A 22,926-nucleotide genomic window follows, 5' to 3' on the forward strand; every position below is an offset into this window, starting at 1 on the left:
TTCAGGTATCTTTCTTCTTCATTTCCCTTATTCATGTATATGTTTATATTTTTCAGGGGTGTGTGTGTGTTGTAAATGTTTCATATAATTCAATTTATTAATTATTAAAAGCGTATAACATTTCAATTCCATGCATCTTTTTACCTTGCAGCATGGATATTCAACGTTTTTTATTCAATTCACCATTGTCCTTAAATTTTTTGCTTGTTGTTGATCTTGTCGAATGTAAAGAGTAATATATGTAAGTTTTTGTTTTCAGAGTAAAGGACATTAATTTAACAATGTGATGAAAACTAATGTTGGTATGTTGCAAGAATTAAATTGAGGCCTGATGATATGAACATAAGCGAGTAAGTTTTTCTCTGTTCAACCTGTCTAATCGGGTTATCCACGGGTCGTTTCCTGACCCGTTAAATCAGGCCCAACCGCTGGGCTATCTTGAGATGGTTGATATGAACATGAGGTTCTTACTTATTGGTGTCCCTTATACTTTTTATTTTCATTGTCTTAAAGAATGTATGTTTCATGAATGTTGTACATGAATCTTTAGTTTTTTTAGTGAAATTCGACTACTTATAGTTAAGTGAAGCTTATAAAAAAATATGTTATATGATTCAGGGAAGAGTGTTCAAGATTTGTCATTCCTGTTTCATGAATACGTACGGGTTGTTTTGATGCGTAAATGGCCTCAAAAAATGAAACACCTGACTGTCTACCTCCGATGAAAGCTACCTCCCATGGCGTATTTCAAGGAGATACTCCTCTTCATTCTGCACTCTCTCTTGTTATCTTACAAATGGTCCTTGTCATCACTTTCACCCGAGTCCTCGCTTACCTCATGAAGCCGTTAAGACAGCCCCGAGTTGTTGCAGAAATCGTTGTAAGTTGGTTAACTTTAAATAGTACCCGAATATGCAGGTCACACACGTCAAGTAACAGGTCAAAGTCGGTCAGGTTTACCCAAAGAAGGTCAGGATGATTATTAGGTGTTGTTTGTTTTTCAGTTTGCAGATCTTATTATTTATTACTCCACATGACTTATGTCTGCGCGCTCGCATACATTGTTACTGCAAACTATTTGTTTTTCTGAAGACATAAGATTAAATAACGTCTTATTCTGTCTGAAGACAAAAACATCTTAAAAACAAACAGCACCTTAGCTTGTTTCACTTGTACCACCTTTTTTTAGTGACAAGTAGCTTAAGATAAATGTTTTACAGGGTGGAGTGTTGCTCGGGCCTTCGGCTCTGGGGCGTAACAAAGCGTTTCTTCATGCAGTTTTTCCTCCAAGGAGTCTTACAGTATTAGACACGCTCGCAAATTTAGGGCTACTGTTCTTCCTTTTTTTAGTCGGGCTCGAGCTCGATTTAAACTCTCTTCGAAGAACTGGTAAAAAGGCACTTTGTATAGCTATGGCAGGAATTAGCCTACCATTCGTCTTAGGAACAGGTGTTTCTTTTATTCTAATTGGGACAATCGAAGAAAATGTAAGTGAAGGCCCATTTATTGTTTTCATGGGGGTTGCAATGTCAATAACAGCTTTTCCCGTACTCGCGCGTATATTGGCTGAACTCAAACTGTTAACAACTGATGTTGGGAAAATGGCCATGTCAGCAGCCGCTGTTAATGATGTAGTGGCATGGATTTTACTTGCACTTGCTGTTGCATTATCGGGTACGGGTCGGTCCCCACTTGTTGCACTATGGGTTTTTTTGTGTGCAACGGGGTTTGTTCTGATGTGTTCGTTTTTGGTCCCACCGCTTTTTAAGTGGATGTCTCAAAGGTGTCCGGATGGTGAACCTGTCGACGAACTGTATGTTTGTGCGACTTTAGGTGGGGTTTTGGCTGCAAGTTTTGTGACTGATACTATTGGTATTCATGCACTGTTTGGGGCCTTTGTTATTGGTGTTTTGATCCCGAAAGAAGGTGCTTTTGTAGGGGCGTTAGTGGAAAAAGTTGAGGATCTTGTTTCGGGCTTATTTTTACCGTTGTATTTTGTCTCTAGTGGTTTGAAGACGAATGTAGCCTCGATCAAAGGGGCTCGGTCTTGGGGGTTGCTTGTTTTAATTATTATTACCGCGTGTTTTGGAAAGATTGCGGGCTCCGTTGGGGTTTCTCTTGTGTGCAAAATCCCGTTTATGGAGGCTCTTGCGATCGGGCTTTTGATGAATACAAAGGGTCTCGTTGAACTCATAGTTCTTAACATTGGCAAGGACAGAGGGGTATGTATGATTTTACCATTTGACCCGTTATAGATGGGTGAGTCATAAGTCAGAACCTGAATTGACTTGTTAATCAGTAAATGGGTTGTAATTTCCACCTCTGTTTCACGTTCAAGTTTCTTACTTTCTTCGTTTAATCTTTATTTCATCTGTTTGTTAAAATATACAGGTATTGAACGATGAGACGTTTGCCATATTGGTTTTGATGGCGTTATTGACGACGTTTATTACAACCCCGTTAGTTGTTGCGGTTTATAAACCCGCTAAAACACCGTCAAACACGCAATACAAATACCGAACTCTTCATGGTAGAGGCTCTTCCACGAGCCCGTTTCGTATGTTGTTCTGTTTTCACAGTGTAAGAAATATTCCAACAATGATCAATCTAATCGAGATTTTACGTGGGACCGGAAAGAAAGAGGTGCTTCTAGTTCACGCTATGCACCTTATGGAGCTTTCTGAAAGGTCTTCAGCTATACTCATGGTTCACAAGGCTAGGAAAAACGGGCTCCCGTTTTGGAAAAAGGATCCGAATTCGGGCTCGGACCAGGTTGTGGTGGCTTTTGAGGCTTTCCAACAGCTTAGCAAGGTCTCAATTTGGCCCACAACTGCCATTTCCGCCATTTCAAGCATGCATGAAGATATTTGCAGCGGCGCTGAGAGGAACCGAGCTGCCATGATCATCCTCCCTTTTCATAAGCACCCGAGACTCGATGGACAACTTGAAACAACTCGAGCTGAGTACAGGTAACAAAAGATTTTGTGCTTATTACATATATACGGGTCAAAGTCTGAAATATTCTCGAGCTGGTACATGATCACAAGGTCATCTCACTAATTTAGAGGTCCCTGTTCGAGACATAAAAATGGGCCCTTAAAACTTTTATATAAAAATATAACATTACTAACTTGTTTGATCGTGATTTAAATTATTTGATAAATGAATTTTCATGATTAAATTGTTAGATAAAATGAATTTTCATGATTCGCTTTGTGGATAATATATAATGAAATCATTAATATATAGGTTTTTCAAAGTTTTTAACCCTTTCAAAATTTCGGGCCCTATTCAGTTGCAAACTTTGCACATGCACCAAATACGTCTCTGCATGATCAAAATTAGTACTTTTTCCGTCCCAATTTAACAGTCCACGGCATAAATGCAAAAAGTTGAAGAAATCGGTAATGATAACATTGTAAACTAAGCTCATTTGTGATTTCAGACACGTGAACCGTAAGGTTTTGGAGTACGCTCCATGTTCAGTTGGGATCTTAGTAGACCGCGGGTTTGGTGGGACCTCACATGTTGCGGCAAGTAATGTCAATTCGCTAGTAACAATCTTATTCTTTGGTGGCAACGATGACCACGAGGCATTAGCGTATGGAGTCCGCATGGCTGAACATCCCGGAATCAACCTGATCGTCGTCAGGTTTTTTCTCAACCGTAAGCGACCCACCACTCCAGGATCCGTCACCGTCGACATCACAGAGTCCACCGCCACAGAAGAATCACAATCAATCGACGAAGAAGTTATTACTAATTTCAGAAACAAGATCGCCTCAAAGCCCAACACAATGAAGTACGACGAGCGAATGGTGGCAGACGCATTAGAAACAACAGAGAGTATAAAAGAATATGCAAGGAGTAATCTTTTTGTAGTGGGCAGGATGCCAGAAGGTGAAGTGGTGGAGTTTTTGAAGAAGAATAGCGAGTGCCCGGAAATGGGGCCCGTTGGAAACGTGTTGATATCGCCGAATTTTAGTACAGCTGCATCGGTTCTTGTGGTGCAGCAGTATCATAGCCAATTATCATTGCTTTCACTGGCTTCTTTGAAGGAAGATGAAACTACTGATTGGGTGGATAGAATTGATACTAACTGAAATCTCTGTTTCCACTGTAGTTTGATGTACAAATACAACAATAACAACAATACCTAATCCCATGAGGTATCGGGTGTAGTTTGATATACAAATGTATGTGTATATTAGTTTGTGCATATGGAAAAGGCAAAGCAGGCATATAAATGATAGAAACTTGTACGAAAGTGTACAAAATGATACTAACAAGATAATAATTTGCCCGCTACGCTGGGCGAAAATTACCAAAACGTTCAATATTCATATTTTAAATGTATGGAGTAACATCTTTTAATGTATTAAATTAAATTTTCACAAATAATTAACATATAACTCGTTAAAATGTTACTCTTTAAAATTAAGATAAAAATTATTTAGGTGCAAAATATAAATGAAGTATATCAAATATTAAACATATTTACTATGCATGTTTTCTAATGTTGTTACAACAAAAAATTTTAACCTCAAATAAGTAATATATACGTAGTATATAGTCCGAAATCAATAATATAATCGTATACATTTTTTGACCAAAAAGTTCACCCTTAGAGTTTACGGAAACCAATAATATGTCGCCTACAACTTTTGACCAAAGAATTCACCGTTAGAGCTACAAAAAAGTATATACTCCGAATCAATAGTATAGTCGTGTACAATTCTTGACAAACAAATTGATCCTTAGAGTGTTGTAGAAAACAATAATATAGTCGGCTACAATTTTTTTTTCTAAAGAATTCACCTTAAAAAAAAAACCCCAATAATATGTCGCCTACAACTTTTGACCAAAGAATTCATCGTTAGAGCTACAAAAAAGTATATACTCCAAATCAATAATATAGCCGTGTACAATTCTTGACAAACAAATTGATTCTTAGAGTGTTGTAGAAAACAATAATATACTTGACTACAATTTTTTTTCTAAAGAATACACCTTAAAAAAAAAAAAAAAATTGTAAAAGTTGAACAGTAAAAATGGGCCAGTGGGAGGGTTTTATTCCGGGCGCAAATAGATATAAGGTAATTGAAAAGGGGGTTTTGATACCGGAAGCTAAGCTTCAACTGTTCCTTGAGTATACAAATCGCTGTATCTGGATTATTGTCATTACCGTTTGTTGAATTTTTGTAGTAATTATAGAAGAAAGTTTGTAATAATAACTTATCATGAAACTTTTTTTAAAGGCACACACTCATCTTCTATCTATCTATAGTTTCTATTATATTGCTAAAATGATGATGTCATTATTAGGCTAATTCCTTTGTTAAGAAAAAATCAAAAAGAAAAAGAAAAAAAATCTAAACATGGTGGGTGATGTCATTAATCTAAATAATTTTGAATTAAAATTAAATCTTATTAATAGTTATTTTAAATATTAAAATTAAATAATTTTAAATTATTTTAATTAATTAATTAATTAAGTACGAGAAGTTATTAAAGGTAGGCAGAAGGAAACCAATTCTACAATTATATTTTAATTTACACTTTTAAAATAAAATGACAACCAATATTATCTATTATGATTGGATGTTGATTGTTAAATATGCATTTTAGGTGTTTGATGAAATGTTCAGCACGAGTTTCTTAGTCGGACTATGTGGTTCCACGGGTCATAAAACTAAATAACTTTAACATTTACGTTCACTTAATACCTATCATTAAACTATTTCGTTTAAACAAACTCGTGGTTCCACGGGTCATTTCACTAGTTACATAAATATTTACAATAATTCACAAAATATAGCTATAATTGAATTTGAACCTTCAACCTTTTAGTTAAAAAAGTCACCATGATACCGAGTAATAAGTTATCATGTGCTAATCAAGAAAAAGTAAAACAATTAGTGTATTATTTGATTCTATTGTTTCGTTTTCTTTTAGTTGGTTAAATTTTAGAGGTATAATGGTTGTAAACAGTTGGCGCTTGAAATCGTTTGATCTTTGGACTTTTGATAATAAAATTTTAGCCGTTCTAAATAATAAATAAATAAATAAATCAAGAAAAAGTAATAAACAGCAATAATTTGAGCACTAAGGTTCCAAAATATGGAAATATTGTACCAAATTATGGTATATGAATCAGTTATTTTAAACAAGGGAGGTGATATTTACGCTGGTCTTTTTATTTATCCACCATTATTTTATGTTTTTTTTGTAAATACCCTTCAATAAATTTTAATAAAAAAATTGTGTAATATATCATTTAAGGGTAAATTAGTAATTTTAAGTGATTTTAAATTAGTAATTTTAAGTGATCTATCAAATTTGATGTTTAAACAACCCTGGTGCCCGTACTAAATGTAAGTTTTTACCATAACTGGTAACCAAAAAAATGTTTTTTTTTTGTTTTTGTTTTTTTTTTTTTCAATAAATGGTGATTTAATAAGTGAATGAAACCTATAAGACCACTCGTAACAGGGGGAGAAAACGCCGTTGTAGCCGAGCTGGAGGGCCGAAATGTGACGACCCGAAAATTTCCGACCAAATTTAAACTTTATCTTTATATTATTCCGACACGATAAGCAAAGTTTGTTAAGTTAAATATCAAGATTGTAATCTATGTTCATTTATTCATTTAACCTCGATCAAATTCCAATGATTCACGAACCATTAAATGAACGTACATGATTATGTATGTATATGTGTATATATTATAACTTGAAAACGTTAACAAAGTATTAGACGTATAATACTTTACATGTACGTATTTGTTTCAAAATATAATTAGAATAATTATCGAAGGAATTAAAGGATAATATCAAAAGATTGAAATATCAGATACATTGAATTATGATTACGAGTCTCTGTTGAGAGGTCCACTTTGATTTAGTAAACCTTTCCTTTTTAATGGTATCCGGAATATCTAGTAAAAGTGATTTACAAAAGTGTCATTAACAAGAGTTAGTCGAAAGTTAGTAATCATTTCCGTTTAAATTTCAAAAATGTACTTTACTTGATTAACTCATGTACCTTGATAAATCAACTCTTTAGTTTTCATATTAAAAACATTATTTGGTAAAATAACTACTATTATTTAAAACGAGTTAAATTATATAAAACGAACTTTGAAATGTAATTAGTTTTAAAAAACTAAATATTATATCATTAGATAAATATTTCAAACATATATATTATGTACAAATTTACAATTCTAAATATATATATATATATATATATATATATATATATATATATATATATATATATATATTTTAACTTAGTCATAAAACGTCATGATTTAAAATAATATATTTTGATAAACAACGAGTCACTGATTTATAGAAGGAAATGACCACAACGCTCAATTTTATAAGTTACATTTTTTATAAGGTAATTTATTGATAAGTAAGTCAAATTATTAATAAGGGTACACGTCGCGTAACGTAAAAGACTAGTTTTCTAAACGTACGAAAGTGCGTCCAAAAAACCGACAAGGATACTATTTTTAATTAGTACTATCATAATTAGTATTTTTAATATCATTATCATTTAAACTAACATTAGTAATATCTAATTATTATGATTACTATTATTATCATTTTTACGGACGCGATGTAAAAGACGATTAAAAACTATTAAACAAATCGATTAGGAAACAATAAGTATATGTATCATGATGAAATATTGTAAGTTATTGATTTAAATAAAAACATCGTTTTTATCATGTAACGACCCGGATTTTTCCGATCGTATTATACATATGAGATTAATATTTACATAAATTAAACATTACCAACATGATAAGCAATCCAAATTGTTGAGTCTTGTGTTTTTGAAAAGAATTTTACACAACGTTTGACCGTCCAATTTGACCGATGATATCACGAACTATATAACATACGATAATTATACGATTGTGTACATATACGTATTTATACATATTTAACATGACCTAAGGATGGTTTAACATATCATTGTGTACTAATAACAATGAGTTATAAGTATACTTTGAGACTACTAACTAAAGTTTTCAAAACGGTAACTATACGTAACGTTCTTTGATATATATACCTATAACCTATAATGCTTATACAAGTATCGTATAAATACGTATTTAATTACTTTTAAAGGGCTTAAATACATAAAACAATATAAGTATATTCACAAAAGATAGTTATATTTGAATTCTCGTTCCGTTTCCTCAAGATTTTTACACGTATACTTAGGGTATATGTAACCGTATTGTACGCAGCTTCTAGATGTATTTACTATTGGTATATACACCTTTAATCATTCATTCTTAGCAGCCATCTTAGAGTCAAAAACATGTAGAACCATTATTTATCAACTTGTATGACTAATGAGCTAAAAAACAAATTTAAGGATTTTTTTTCTATATAACAAGTAAATTCGTTTTTATGATTTCACCCTATTTTTCCATTCTATTTTCTCATACTTACACTCCAAATTCTCTCTCAAAATACTCCTAACATCATACTTGATCATCTCCAAGCATTTTCACCATCTTTTAGCTTCATAATCAAAGTAAAACTATGTTTAAATTTTGATTCAATTCATGTAAGTTATTTATCTTAAATCAAGATATAAACTTACTTACAACCTTTGTTTCTTTTCATGATTTCACTTCTTAATCTTCCAAGTCATCAAGAACAAGTTCATATCTTGTTTATTCAGTAACTTGCTTCATCATACTTGAGGTATAACCTTGGTTCATCATCTTGTTCAATTCATATATGACTATCTTACCACGAATATATATAACAACAAGAACATAGTTTGAATGATTTCAAACTTGTTCGCAAACTAAATAGATCCTTCTAACTTGACTTTTAAAACACTTCAAGACCTGTAATATATCATAATGATATGCTAACTTAACAAGATACAACTTGATTTTACAAAGAACACCTTAAAACTGAATCTACGTCGTCAGAGTGCAACTGGGGGCTGTTTTGGGTTGGATAATTAAAAACCATCTTAAACTTTGAATTGGAAGTTTATATTCTGGAAAAAAGATATTTCTTATGAATATGTTAATATATAAAAATCTCATGGTGTAACTCAAAGTTTAAGTATTTTTGTAAAAATGATCATCTAGATGTTGTTTTTACAACGGAAATGATCACTTTCATAAGATTCACCAAAGTTTGACCTATAACCTGTGATTTCGAATGTAAACTAAGGTATTTACAGTTCATATTCATAAATAATGACTCGATCCAAGGAAGTGGCAAGTTGAACCAACAAAAACGGAGTTATATTGAAGAAACTACGGCTAAAACAAAATTGGGTATCCGAAGCTAGTTTAGCTACGAAATTAATTGGAGTAAAACTAAACTAATCATATCTTTGCTAATTAATATGATATTTCATATATATTTACTCTTGATTTAATTCTACATATTTCAGGACCACCCGTAAACAACACGAGAAGATTAATCATAAGACCTCATGATTGTACGCAACACGTCATTTGACAACATGGTACTTTATGTACGCAACACGTCATTTGACAACATGGTACCATGGGTCGAGATTAATTCTGATCAATACGAATACGATGGGGTCTTTATTTATTTTATTGAACAACTAATTGTGGACCACTAATATCGGACTGCTAACTACGGACAATTAGATATTAAAAGTATTATAAGTATACATGTAACGATTATTTGAAAAGAAAACATGTTGATATATTATATATGGTTAGGTTCGTGATATCTATCGGAGACCAAGTCGTATATCTTCAAGACAAAAAAGAGTATATAGTCCCACTTTTAAACTCTAAATATTTCGGGATGAGAATACATGCATTTTATGATTTACGTTATGGACACAAGTGATAAAAAATATATATATTCTACGTTGAGTTGTACCACTGACATACTTCCCTGTAACTTGGTAACTACTATTTACATGCGGTATTGTAAACGCGAATCCTGTTGATAGATCTATCGGGCCTGACAACCCCAACCGGACTGGACGACCAGTATTCAACGGTTGCACAGTACTTCGTTTCGGTAACTATACTTGGTACGGTGTAGTGAGATTTCATAATAAAGGGAATATGCGACGTTGATTAAATGTTAAGTATGGTTATCAAGTGCTCAACCACTTAGAATATTTTTATTAAAACGTTTGTGTATATGAAATCTTATGGTCTATATTTATAACGCTGCTAGCATTAAACCTATATCTCACCAACTTTATGTTGACGTTTTAAGCATGTTTATTCTCAGGTGATAATTAAAAGCTTCCACTGCATTATGCCGAATTTAAGCAAGATTTGGAGTATGCATATTTGTGTCAAAAATAAAACTGCATATCGAAAGATTTGTAATGTGAAATATGTTGGAAATCGTATTGTTATTATCAAATGTAAAGTTTGTAAAACTAAGATTATCACTAAACGATAATCATTATTATGCTGTTTGAACCTTCGATTATAATAAAGGTTATGGTTTGTATTATAAAAACGTATGCAGATTTTGAAAAATGTCACATATAGAGGTCAATACCTCGCAATGACACCAATGAGTACGTGACGTTTATATTCGATATGAACGGGACGCTTCAGGTGGTATCAGAGCGTTGGTCTTAGAGAACCAGAAAATTTGCATTAGTGTGTCTTATCGAGTTTGTTAGGATGCATTAGTGAGTCTGGACTTTGACCGTGTTTGAATTCGAAAACTATTGCTTATCCTTGTTGGTTAAAAATTAATATGTAAATATTATGTGGTACTAATGTGCTAGTTGTTGTGTGATAGATGTCTGGCTTAGAACTTATTATCACATTCAGCGACTCCGAACCAGAATCTTCAGATAGTGTCTCAGTCATTAATCTATCCGATGATGAAAACGACACCTTTGGGGAGGACTCACAATTTCCGGATGAATCAATTGAAGAGGAACCGGAAAGTGATCCTGAGGAGGAAGAAATATAGGAAATTACGAAAGATAAGTTCGAACGAGGAAAGAAACGAAAGGCTACTGAATTGGAAAATCCAAATCCCGAGTTTAGTGAAGATGTTGTGGCACCAACTCTACCAGACACTTCCACCCCTATTCCCGCTATTCCTATTAGTTCTATCCCGACATCCAGTTCTTCGGCCCCTCAGCCAAAACGCAGGGAGACAGCCAGGATAAGCTTTAAGCGATTTCTTTGAACACAAACGTTTTGGGTTAAATGATGCGCTGTTGTTTTAAACCATGGGATCATATAACGTTTTGTATAATATTACTAGTGTGGTTTGCTTAATGTTTGATGTAAGATAAGCATATGTAAAATAGTGAAGTGTGAAATGCAATAATTTTCCATGGTTGAGTATTATTTGGGTGGTTGTAATTGATTTTCGTACTAAGCTATTAAGTATGAACTTTAACGGGTAGGTACTACCCTAGATATAATTATAAAACGCTAATAAGAAGAAAAGACTTTTATAATAATAACTGGTTCATATTATTAATAAGCTACGATGTACTGTAAATACACACTACATCTATAATATTCCATGTGAATAATTATTTTTTTCATTCTTATTGAAGATTATGGCGCGATTGAACCGAATGACGGAACAAGAAATCGAGGAACTCATCAATCAGCGAGTGAACGACAGAATGTTATGGGTCGAGGCTGCAAGAGGTGCTGCAGTTAACCCAAATTCTCGTGTGGGATGCACCTACAAAACTTTTCAAGGTTGCAAGCCCTCATCATTCAGTGGAACAGAAGGACCGGTCGGTTTAACCCGGTGGATCAAAAAGATTGAGTCTGTGTTTAAAATCAGTGGTTGTATTGAGAAGGACATGACCAAGTATGCATCGTGCACCCTACAAGATAGTGCACTCATGTGGTGGAAAAACTATGTGAAGGCCGTAGGAGGAGATTGTCACACCCCCAAAATGGACCAGGGGTAATTGTGACCAATCATATCATAACACAGTTGTATAAGCGAGAACGACTCTAAATGAGACGTTTTATTTATTAAATAAACAGCGGAAGCATTATTCAAAGTTTTACATCATAAGAGTACAGTAAATGGAAAATGTCTTAAACAAAATGATAAATATGAATGATGGACTCCATGCAAGCAGCAAAGCATACATCAATCATCAAGTAGCAAGTAGCAGCTAGCTCAATCATCACCTGAGACAAAACACGCTTAAAGTGTCAACCAAAAAGGTTGAGTGGAATTCATATGTTTATAAATAATATCCAAAGTTTTAGAACGCAAGATTTAGTTTAAAGTTGATCAATATAGATATATCAATCTAAAAGTGTTGCTGCAGTTTGTAATATCGCTACTAAACAATTTACCCTATGACACCTTGTACTGTCAGTGTCGTGGAATCATTATTATGTAACCAAAGACCAACGGTCGAATGGTTAGAGACGTTACTCTCAATAGGCCTACTCACAATAATTAAGTTTGCATTTAAACGTAGCAATTGACGATATTACGGTAGGGATTTAGCATGTATCAAAGCATGACAGCATAGTTAACAATTTAGTACTTGTGTCTAAGCGTAAAACAGTTATAAAGCAAGCATGTGTCTCACCCCAAGAGTTATAAAACAGTTATGAAACAGTAAAAAGTGGGGCTATGAAGTTCACCTTAGTAGCACACGAAAGAATTGAACGGAAGGACGTGACCGAGATCTAAACCTAGAGATAGAACGTATGATCAGGCATTGCCTAACAGACAATAGTATATAGTACTATTGATAGTAATGGTTCACTAAAGAATTTCCATTTTCGGAAGGTTACTATTTATGGAAAGTTTCCACTTATAGTAATTTTCTAATTTTAGAAAGTTCGGGTTAATCTTTAGCAAGATGTTGTACAACTCTACTCAAACTTCGTTGCTATCAAATAAGTCAGGAATGACCAGATGTAACCGGGGGCCCAGGATTCTTGACCAGAATCTAAGTCATGGCATTCGAGATCCACAAGCTTACCCATAAATGGCAACCTAGACATCATTCACTTACGACCGTGAGTAGCGATGAAGTTCACATGAATTATACATTATCTTTGATTAACCTTCACTTTAGGTGTATACACACAACGAATTATTAATGTACTTAATAATTATATATGTGATAATATAACCCAAGTATTATTTAATATTTAGTTATTATACCTTAGTATGTCTTATATATATTAAATATAATTACCTTTAAATAAATACCTAAATTACTTCAAAAATAATAGTGTTTTATTAATCGAACATTATTCAAAAATGTCTAAATAATAAATTAAATATCTAAAAATTACATATATAATTTTTATAGTCTTAGTTAATCATATAGATTAGTAGAAAAATTTAAGAAAATATTTTTATTATATTTTTGTATTTATTTTTATTTTTACCCTTAATGTATTCACAAAACAATTTTAATTCTACATAATTACTAAATAGACCCAAATAATTATTTTTATAATTTTTATAAGTTTCTATCAGTATAATAACCTGTAGAAAAATATTTAAAAAAATATTTTTTATTATTTTATATTTATTCTTAATTTACCTTCGAATTACATAATAATAGAGTTTAATTATATAATAAATACCAATTCGACCCAAGTAATTATTTTTATAATTTTTTCAGATCTATATAAGTTTTAAAAACTCATAAAAAAATTATATATATTTTATTTTTGGTTAAAGTATTTATTACGAATTTTACATTTTTTTTATGTTTAAACAATACATAATTCGTATTTAATTATAAATAATATTCCATAAATTATCAAAATTATTTTTATGCATCATAACACTTATAATACTAATTATAACATATAAACATAATTAATTTCGAATTTTACAAAGAATATACAATAAATATAAAGATAAATGATAATATTGAAGAAAAATTAATAAAAATAGAAAGTACCTCAAATTTTCTTCAAGGTTTTGAGAGAATAACTTAAATTTTTGTGTTTGGCAAGAAAAAATGAATGAGGAGCCATGTATTTATAGGTAAAAAATGGTTGATGAAAATAAAAAAAAATAATAAAATAAATGTGCCAATTTTGACAAAATAATAAAAACATGTTAAAAATGTTTTTAATAAGTTTTTGTTTTTGAAAATATTTAGTCAAAATTCATGGGCTCATTATTTAATTTATAAAAAAAATCTTATTTCTTTTTATTTTTATTTTTTTTATAAGCTAAAAATATATATAATGATTAAAATAACTTATTATTTAATTAATAATTATGTTACATATAGTTTTAAATATAATACACATTAATATTAACTAAAGTTATTTTATATAATTAGTGTAAACTTTAGTTAACAGAACGTGTCGACTAAAAATAAATATTTGATCAACGTCGAATTTAATTATATATTACGTATGGATAACAACCCTATAGGCAAATTAGTCAATTCAAGTATGAAAATGTGAGGGTTGTTATAGTACCTCCCCGTTAAAGAAAACTTCGTCCCGAAGTTTCAAGTAGACTTCTCGGATGCATCGGCGGTTGAGAAGAGGTGGGGATATTTCTGTTTCATTTGGTCTTCACGTTCCCAGGTATACTCGGGGCCACGTCGTGAATTCCAACGGATCTTAACAATGGGAATGTTGCTTTGTTTCAAGCGTTTAATCTCACGATCCATAACTTCAATAGGTTCTTTGATGAAGTGCATTTTATCATCAATGTGGAGATCATCCAAAGGAATAACAAGTGGGTCATCAGCAAGACACTTTTTCAGGTTCGAGATGTGAAATACGTCGTGTACTCTAATAAGCTCAGCAGGTAGTTCTAATCGATACGCCACGGAACCAATTCTCTCAGTAATCTTGAAAGGTCCAACAAAACGCGGACTTAGTTTGCTTCGTTTACCAAAACGAATGACACCTTTCCAAGGGGATACTTTCAACATGACTTTATCACCAACTTGGAATTCCAAATCCTTTCGACGTTTATCAGCGTAGCTCTTCTGTCGGCTGCGGGAAGTTTCCAATCGTTTCTTAATCTGTACGATCTTTTCGGTAGTTTCATGTATGATTTCAGGACCAGTCAATTGTCTGTCCTCTAGTTCATCCCAACATAGGGGTGATCTACATTTTCATCCGTATAAGGCTTCAAAAGGTGCAACCTTAATACTTGAGTGGTAACTGTTGTTGTAAGAAAATTCAGCCAAGGGCAGATATCTGTCCCAACCTTTGCCGAAGTCGATAACACAAGCACGAAGCATATCTTTAAATGTTTGAATGGTTCGTTCAGTTTGGCCATCAGTTTGTGGATGATAAGTGGTACTCATGTCGAGTTTAGTTCCAAGAGCAGATTGTAAAGTTTTCCATAATCTAGAAGTGAATCGACTATCGCGATCAGAAATGATAGAAATAGGGACTCCATGTCGTGAGACAATCTCTTTGATGTAAAGTTGTGACAATTTCTCCATCTTATCAGTTTCCTTGATCGGTAAAAAGTGTGCAGATTTAGTAAGGTGATCCACTATGACCCAAATAGTATCATTGCCACTAGAAGTCTTGGGCAATTTAGTAATAAAGTCCATAGTGATACATTCCCACTTCCACTGCAGAATATCTGGCTGTTGAAGTAAACCAGATGGCTTTTGATGCTCGGCCTTAACTTTCAAACAAGTAAGACACTTGCTCACATACTCAGCAATATCAGATTTCAGATTAGGCCACCAATAAAACTCTTTCACATCATGATACATTTTACTAGAGCCTGGGTGAATAGAATACCTAGTCTTATGTGCTTCATCCAAGACTAGTTCTCGAAGATTTCCAAAGGTTGGGACCCAGATTCGGTTATTAAAATACCGTGTTCCATTTCCCTTGAGTTCAAGTTGCTTTTCAAGACCTTTTAGTCCCTCGAGTTGAACATTTTCTTCCTTCAATGCTTCAAGTTGTGCTTCACGGATTCGAGTTGTAAGATTAGTCTGAATAACCATGTTCAAAGCTCAGACACGAATAGGTTTATTACGCTCCTTTCGACTGAGAGCATCGGCAACAACATTTCCCTTACCAGAATGGTACTTAATCTCATAATCATAGTCGTTTAGTAGTTCAACCCATCGTCGTTGCCTCATGTTTAGTTGTTTCTGATCGAAGATATGTTGAAGACTTTTATGATCGGTAAACACCGTGAATTTAATTCCGTAAAGGTAATGTCTCCATATCTTCAAAGCGAATACCACAGCTCCTAACTCCAGGTCATGTGTGGTATATACACAACCGAAACCTTGATTCGAGGCATCACAATAAACTATGAAATCCTCGTCTCCTTCAGGTAAAGATAGAATCGGGGCTGTGGTCAATTTCTCCTTTAAAATCTTAAACACAGATTCTTGTTCTTCAGACCATTCAAACTTCTTCCCCTTATGAGTTAACTTAGTAAGAGGTTTCGCCAGAATAGAAAATCCTTCGATAAATCTTCGGTAATAACCAGCAAGTCCCAAAAATTGGCGAATATGCTTCGCATTCTTAGGCGCTTCCCAGTTCTGAATAGCAATGATTTTTGCTGGATCGACATGTATTCCTTCACTATTAACCACATGTCCGAGAAATTGAACTGTTCGTAACCAAAATTCACATTTGGAGAACTTGGCATACAATTGTTCATTCTTTAGCAATTCTAAGATCAAACGTAAATGTCGTTCATGCTCTTGCTTGTTCTTGGAATAGATTAAGATATCGTCGATGAAAACAATCACGAGTTTATCAAGATAAGGTTTGCATACACGGTTCATAAGATCCATGAATACAGCTGGTGCGTTTGTTAAACCAAAAGGCATAACAAGAAATTCGGAAGGCAGTCTTGGGAACATCAGTTTCCTTGACTCTCAACTGATGATACCCTGACCTAAGATCAATCTTCGAATAGATACTTGACCCTTGCAGTTGGTCAAATAGGTCATCAATACGTGGAAGTGGATAACGGTTCTTGATAGTTAACTTGTTGAGTTCTCGGTAATCAATACACATTCTCAACGTGCCATCTTTCTTCTTAACAAAAAGAACAGGTGCTCCCCATGGAGATGAGCTAGGACGAATGAATCCTTTTTCTAAGAGTTCTTGTAGTTGGATGGATAATTCTTTCATTTCGGATGAAGCTAGTCGATATGGTGCCTTTGCAATAGGTGCAGCACCGGGAGTTAGATCGATTTGAAACTTGACTTGTCTTTGAGGTGGGAGACCAGGGAGTTCTTCAGGAAAAACTTCAGGAAATTCTCTAACCACCGGAACATCTTCAATTCGTTTCTCTTCCGGTTCGACTTTCTTAACATTAGCTAAGATGGCTTGATACCCCCTCATCAGGTATTTACGGGTTTTTATACAAGAGATGATATTAAGTTTAGAACCACTCTTTTCTCCTTGTATGATTAGGGTTTCACCATTCTCAATAGGAATATTAATGGTTTTATCATAACACATGATTGCAGCTCTCAACGGGGTTAGCCAATCCATCCCTACAACTACATCAAAGCTTCCTAATTCGACTGGCAGTAAGTTAATCTTAAAGTTTTTGTCAGCTAGAATCAGATCACAATTTTTATAAATATTGTCTACTTTCATAACCTTACCGTTTGCTACTTCTACAAGGTGCTTGATTTCTAAGGCTTGTGGGTTTTCAGTGAATAAGGCTCAAAATTCCGTAGACACATAACTTCTATCAGCACCGGAATCGAATAAAACAGTAGCATAGCAATTGTTAACAAGGAACGTACCCATTATAACTTCATCTTCTTCACGGGCCTCTTCGGTAGTCATGACAAATGCTCTACCCTTAGCATTACCCGCTGTTGCAGTCTTGTTCTTAGGGCACTGGTTTCTGAAATGCCCAACTTCCCCACAACCGTAACAAGTAGGCACGGTTGGATCAGTCTTTGCAGCTGGAGTGTTGGTTGCAGGCAGCACAACCTTATAGTTCTTGGCTAAGTGGCCAATCTTCTTACACCTACTACACTCAACAGTGCACCTCCCATGATGATGCTTATCACAGCGATTACATAACGGCTTTGTTCCAATATAACCACTTTTTGTAGCATCACTAACCCTTTTGTTTGAACCCTGACCCGAACTCTGAGCAGGCTCAAACTTCCTTTTATTATCAGCAGCTTTTATTTCGGTTTGCTTATTAGTGGCGAGCTTCCTTCTTTTCGCCATTACCAAATTTTGAGCCATCAATATCACACCATCGACGGTCTCTTTACCAGCAGCTATCACATTACCCTGAATCTCATCAGGCAGACCTTCTACATAACATTCAATCTTCTTGTGTTCCGTAGGTACCATGTCAGGGCACAATGTAACCAATTCTAAGAAACGGTTGGTATAAGCCTCAATGTCAGTACCCTTTACCTTGAGTTCCCAGAACTCACTTTCTATTTTCTGGACCTGATTTCTTGGACAATACTTGTCCGTCATCATTCTTTTTAGGACAGTCCATGGGATGGCATTTGCAGCATCAAGTCCCACAGTTTGAGAGTATGCGGTCCACCAAGTCAATGCACCGCCAGATAAAGATCCTGTAGCAAACTTAATGCGATAAACATTGGCACAATTGCACATCCTAAAAATAGACTCAAGTTTTTCGAACCACCGGGTTAGTTCAACCAGTCCCTCAGTTCCTTTATAGCTTGGAGGTTTGCAATTTTAGAAATCCCTGTATGAACAAGTTTTAGGGAGATTCTGTTGACCGTTGTTGCCATTGTTGTGGTTGCCCTGGGCGGCAGCTAAAAGTATCTGAAATTGCTCGGCAGAGAGAGTGATGTTGGGAATAGTGTTGTTGTCATTTGTTTGCGCACCACTAGTCATTTTCTTCAATACATAAATAAAGTATTAATTGAAGAGTTACGGTGCTATAAATATAAGTTTGCAATTATGATTCATAATAATCACACAACACACACATATAGATATGGTGAGATAAGACAAAATTTTTAAAAACAAACACTTGACTTTTATTAATAACGAATGGATAAATTATCCTTATTACACAGAAAACGATGAGTAGGCAAAGCCTTTTATATGAAAAACACTTGACTTTTTTTTTTTTTTTTTAATAACTAAGTTAGTTGTGTTTAAGTCTCTTGGAGGAACTAGGGGTTTCAACAATAGGTGTCTCGGGTTCCTTCCTCTTCTGAGAGGGAGCTAAGACAACAGTGGGCTCAGACTCCTTCTCGGGTTCTGATTCTTCTTCTTCAATGATTTCCTCCATGATTTCTTCTCCATCATCATTCCCATCATAGTCAGCATCAATTTGGGATTCTCCAGCAGGTGGTGGATGGTGGATGTAGTGACCCGAACTTTTCCATGTTTATATATATTAATTGAGATTGATATTTACATGATTAAATGTTTCCAACATGTTAAGCAATCAAACTTGTTAAGACTTGATTAATTGAAATATGTTTCATATAGACAATTGACCACCCAAGTTGACCGGTGATTCACGAACGTTAAAACTTGTAAAAACTATATGATGACATATATATGGATATATATATAGTTAACATGATACTATGATAAGTAAACATATCATTAAGTATATTAACAATGAACTACATATGTAAAAACAAGACTACTAACTTAATGATTTTTAAACGAGACATATATGTAACGATTATCGTTGTAAAGACATTTAATGTATATATATCATATTAAGAGATATTCATACATGATAATATCATGATAATATAATAATTTAAAATCTCATTTGATATTATAAACATTGGGTTAACAACATTTAACAAGATCGTTAACCTAAAGGTTTCAAAACAACACTTACATGTAACGACTAACGATGACTTAACGACTCAGTTAAAATGTATATACATGTAGTGTTTTAATATGTATTTATACACTTTTGAAAGACTTCAATACACTTATCAAAATACTTCTACTTAACAAAAATGCTTACAATTACATCCTCGTTCAGTTTCATCAACAATTCTACTCGTATGCACCCGTATTTGTACTCGTACAATACACAGCTTTTAGATGTATGTACTATTGGTATATACACTCCAATGATCAGCTCTTAGCAGCCCATGTGAGTCACCTAACACATGTGGGAACCATCATTTGGCAACTAGCATGAAATATCTCATAAAATTACAAAAATATGAGTAATCATTCATGACTTATTTACATGAAAACAAAATTACATATCCTTTATATCTAATCCATACACCAACGACCAAAAACACCTACAAACACTTTAATTCTTCAATTTTCTTCATCTAATTGATCTCTCTCAAGTTCTATCTTCAAGTTCTAAGTGTTCTTCATAAATTCCAAAAGTTCTAGTTTCATAAAATCAAGAATACTTTCAAGTTTGCTAGCTCACTTCCAATCTTGTAAGGTGATCATCCAACCTCAAGAAATCTTTGTTTCTTACAGTAGGTTATCATTCTAATACAAGGTAATAATCATATTCAAACTTTGGTTCAATTTCTATAACTATAACAATCTTATTTCAAGTGATGATCTTACTTGAACTTGTTTTCGTGTCATGATTCTGCTTCAAGAACTTCGAGCCATCCAAGGATCCATTGAAGCTAGATCCATTTTTCTCTTTTCCAGTAGGTTTATCCAAGGAACTTAAGGTAGTAATGATGTTCATAACATCATTCGATTCATACATATAAAGCTATCTTATTCGAAGGTTTAAACTTGTAATCACTAGAACATAGTTTAGTTAATTCTAAACTTGTTCGCAAACAAAAGTTAATCCTTCTAACTTGACTTTTAAAATCAACTAAACACATGTTCTATATCTATATGATATGCTAACTTAATGATTTAAAACCTGGAAACACGAAAAACACCGTAAAACCGGATTTACGCCGTCGTAGTAACACCGCGGGCTATTTTGGGTTAGTTAATTAAAAACTATGATAAACTTTGATTTTAAAGTTGTTATTCTGAGAAAATGATTTTTATTATGAACATGAAACTATATCCAAAAATTATGATTAAACTCAAAGTGGAAGTATGTTTTCTAAAATGGTCATCTAGACGTCGTTCTTTCGACTGAAATGACTACCTTTACAAAAACGACTTGTAACTTATTTTTCCGACTATAAACCTATACTTTTCTGTTTAGATTCATAAAATAGAGTTCAATATGAAACCATAGCAATTTGATTCACTCAAAATGGATTTAAAATGAAGAAGTTATGGGTAAAACAAGATTGGATAATTTTTCTCATTTTAGCTACGTGAAAATTGGTAACAAATCTATTCCAACCATAACTTAATCAACTTGTATTGTATATTATGTAATCTTGAGATACCATAGACACGTATACAATGTTTCGACCTATCATGTCGACACATCTATATATATTTCGGAACAACCATAGACACTCTATATGTGAATGTTGGAGTTAGCTATACAGGGTTGAGGTTGATTCCAAAATATATATAGTTTGAGTTGTGATCAATACTGAGATACGTATACACTGGGTCGTGGATTGATTCAAGATAATATTTATCAATTTATTTCTGTACATCTAACTGTGGACAACTAGTTGTAGGTTACTAACGAGGACAGCTGACTTAATAAACTTAAAACATCAAAATATATTAAAAGTGTTGTAAATATATTTTGAACATACTTTGATATATATGTATATATTGTTATAGGTTCGTGAATCAACCAGTGGCCAAGTCTTACTTCCCGACGAAGTAAAAATCTGTGAAAGTGAGCTATAGTCCCACTTTTAAAATCTAATATTTTTGGGATGAGAATACATGCAGGTTTTATAAATGATTTACAAAATAGACACAAGTACGTGAAACTACATTCTATGGTTGAATTATCGAAATCGAATATGCCCCTTTTTATTAAGTCTGGTAATCTAAGAATTAGGGAACAGACACCCTAATTGACGCGAATCCTAAAGATAGATCTATTGGGCCTAACAAACCCCATCCAAAGTACCGGATGCTTTAGTACTTCGAAATTTATATCATATCCGAAGGGTGTCCCGGAATGATGGGGATATTCTTATATATGCATCTTGTTAATGTCGGTTACCAGGTGTTCACCATATGAATGATTTTTATCTCTATGTATGGGATGTGTATTGAAATATGAAATCTTGTGGTCTATTGTTACGATTTGATATATATAGGTTAAACCTATAACTCACCAACATTTTTGTTGACGTTTAAAGCATGTTTATTCTCAGGTGAATATTAAGAGCTTCCGCTGTTGCATACTAAAATAAGGACAAGATTTGGAGTCCATGTTTGTATGATATTGTGTAAAAACTGCATTCAAGAAACTGATTTCGATGTAACATATTTGTATTGTAAACCATTATGTAATGGTCGTGTGTAAACATGATATTTTAGATTATCATTATTTGATAATCTACATAAAGCTTTTTAAACCTTTATTTATGAAATAAAGGTTATGGTTTGTTTTAAAAATGAATGCAGTCTTTGAAAAACGTCTCATATAGAGGTCAAAACCTCGCAACGAAATCAATTAATATGAAACGTTTTTAATCAATAAGAACGGGACATTTCAGTTGGTATCCGAGCGTTGGTCTTAGAGAACCAGAATTTTTCATTAGTGTGTCTTATCGAGTTTGTTAGGATGCATTAGTGAGTCTGAACTTCGACCGTGTTTACTTGAAAAATGATTGCTTAACAAATTTTGTTGGAAACTATATATTTTTAACATGTGAATATTATGTGATATATTAATCTCTTAACGCGTTTGATATTATGTGATAGATGTCTACCTCTAGAACAAGTCCCATTGACTCACCTAATAATAATGAAGAGTCAAATGTAAATTGGAATGATTCGTGGACTGATTCACAAGTTCCCGAAGAGGAACCGGAAGAAGAGTCGGAACCGGAAGAAGAATCGGAACCGGAAGAAGAATCGGA

At 33.4% G+C, this 22,926-nt stretch overlaps 2 protein-coding genes across 2 annotated transcripts; one reads left to right on the forward strand and one right to left on the reverse strand.

The window, feature by feature from the left end:
* Positions 1-682: 682 nt before the first annotated feature.
* On the forward strand, positions 683-4,103 carry LOC139840667 (cation/H(+) antiporter 18-like). Its single transcript, XM_071830919.1, has 4 exons — positions 683-880; positions 1,221-2,222; positions 2,392-2,969; positions 3,446-4,103. Exons 1-4 carry the CDS (start codon positions 683-685, stop codon positions 4,101-4,103), a joined length of 2,436 nt encoding a protein of 811 aa, XP_071687020.1.
* An 880-nt stretch (positions 4,104-4,983) lies between these two features.
* On the reverse strand, positions 4,984-18,832 carry LOC139840668 (uncharacterized). Its single transcript, XM_071830920.1, has 4 exons — positions 18,715-18,832; positions 17,743-18,543; positions 17,144-17,547; positions 4,984-5,010 (listed from the first exon to the last, which is right to left on the reverse strand). Exons 1-4 carry the CDS (start codon positions 18,830-18,832, stop codon positions 4,984-4,986), a joined length of 1,350 nt encoding a protein of 449 aa, XP_071687021.1.
* Between the last annotated feature and the right edge of the window lie 4,094 nt (positions 18,833-22,926).

This window comes from Rutidosis leptorrhynchoides, chromosome 4, assembly GCF_046630445.1.
Source record: "Rutidosis leptorrhynchoides isolate AG116_Rl617_1_P2 chromosome 4, CSIRO_AGI_Rlap_v1, whole genome shotgun sequence".
NCBI classification, from domain to species: Eukaryota; Viridiplantae; Streptophyta; class Magnoliopsida; order Asterales; family Asteraceae; genus Rutidosis; species Rutidosis leptorrhynchoides.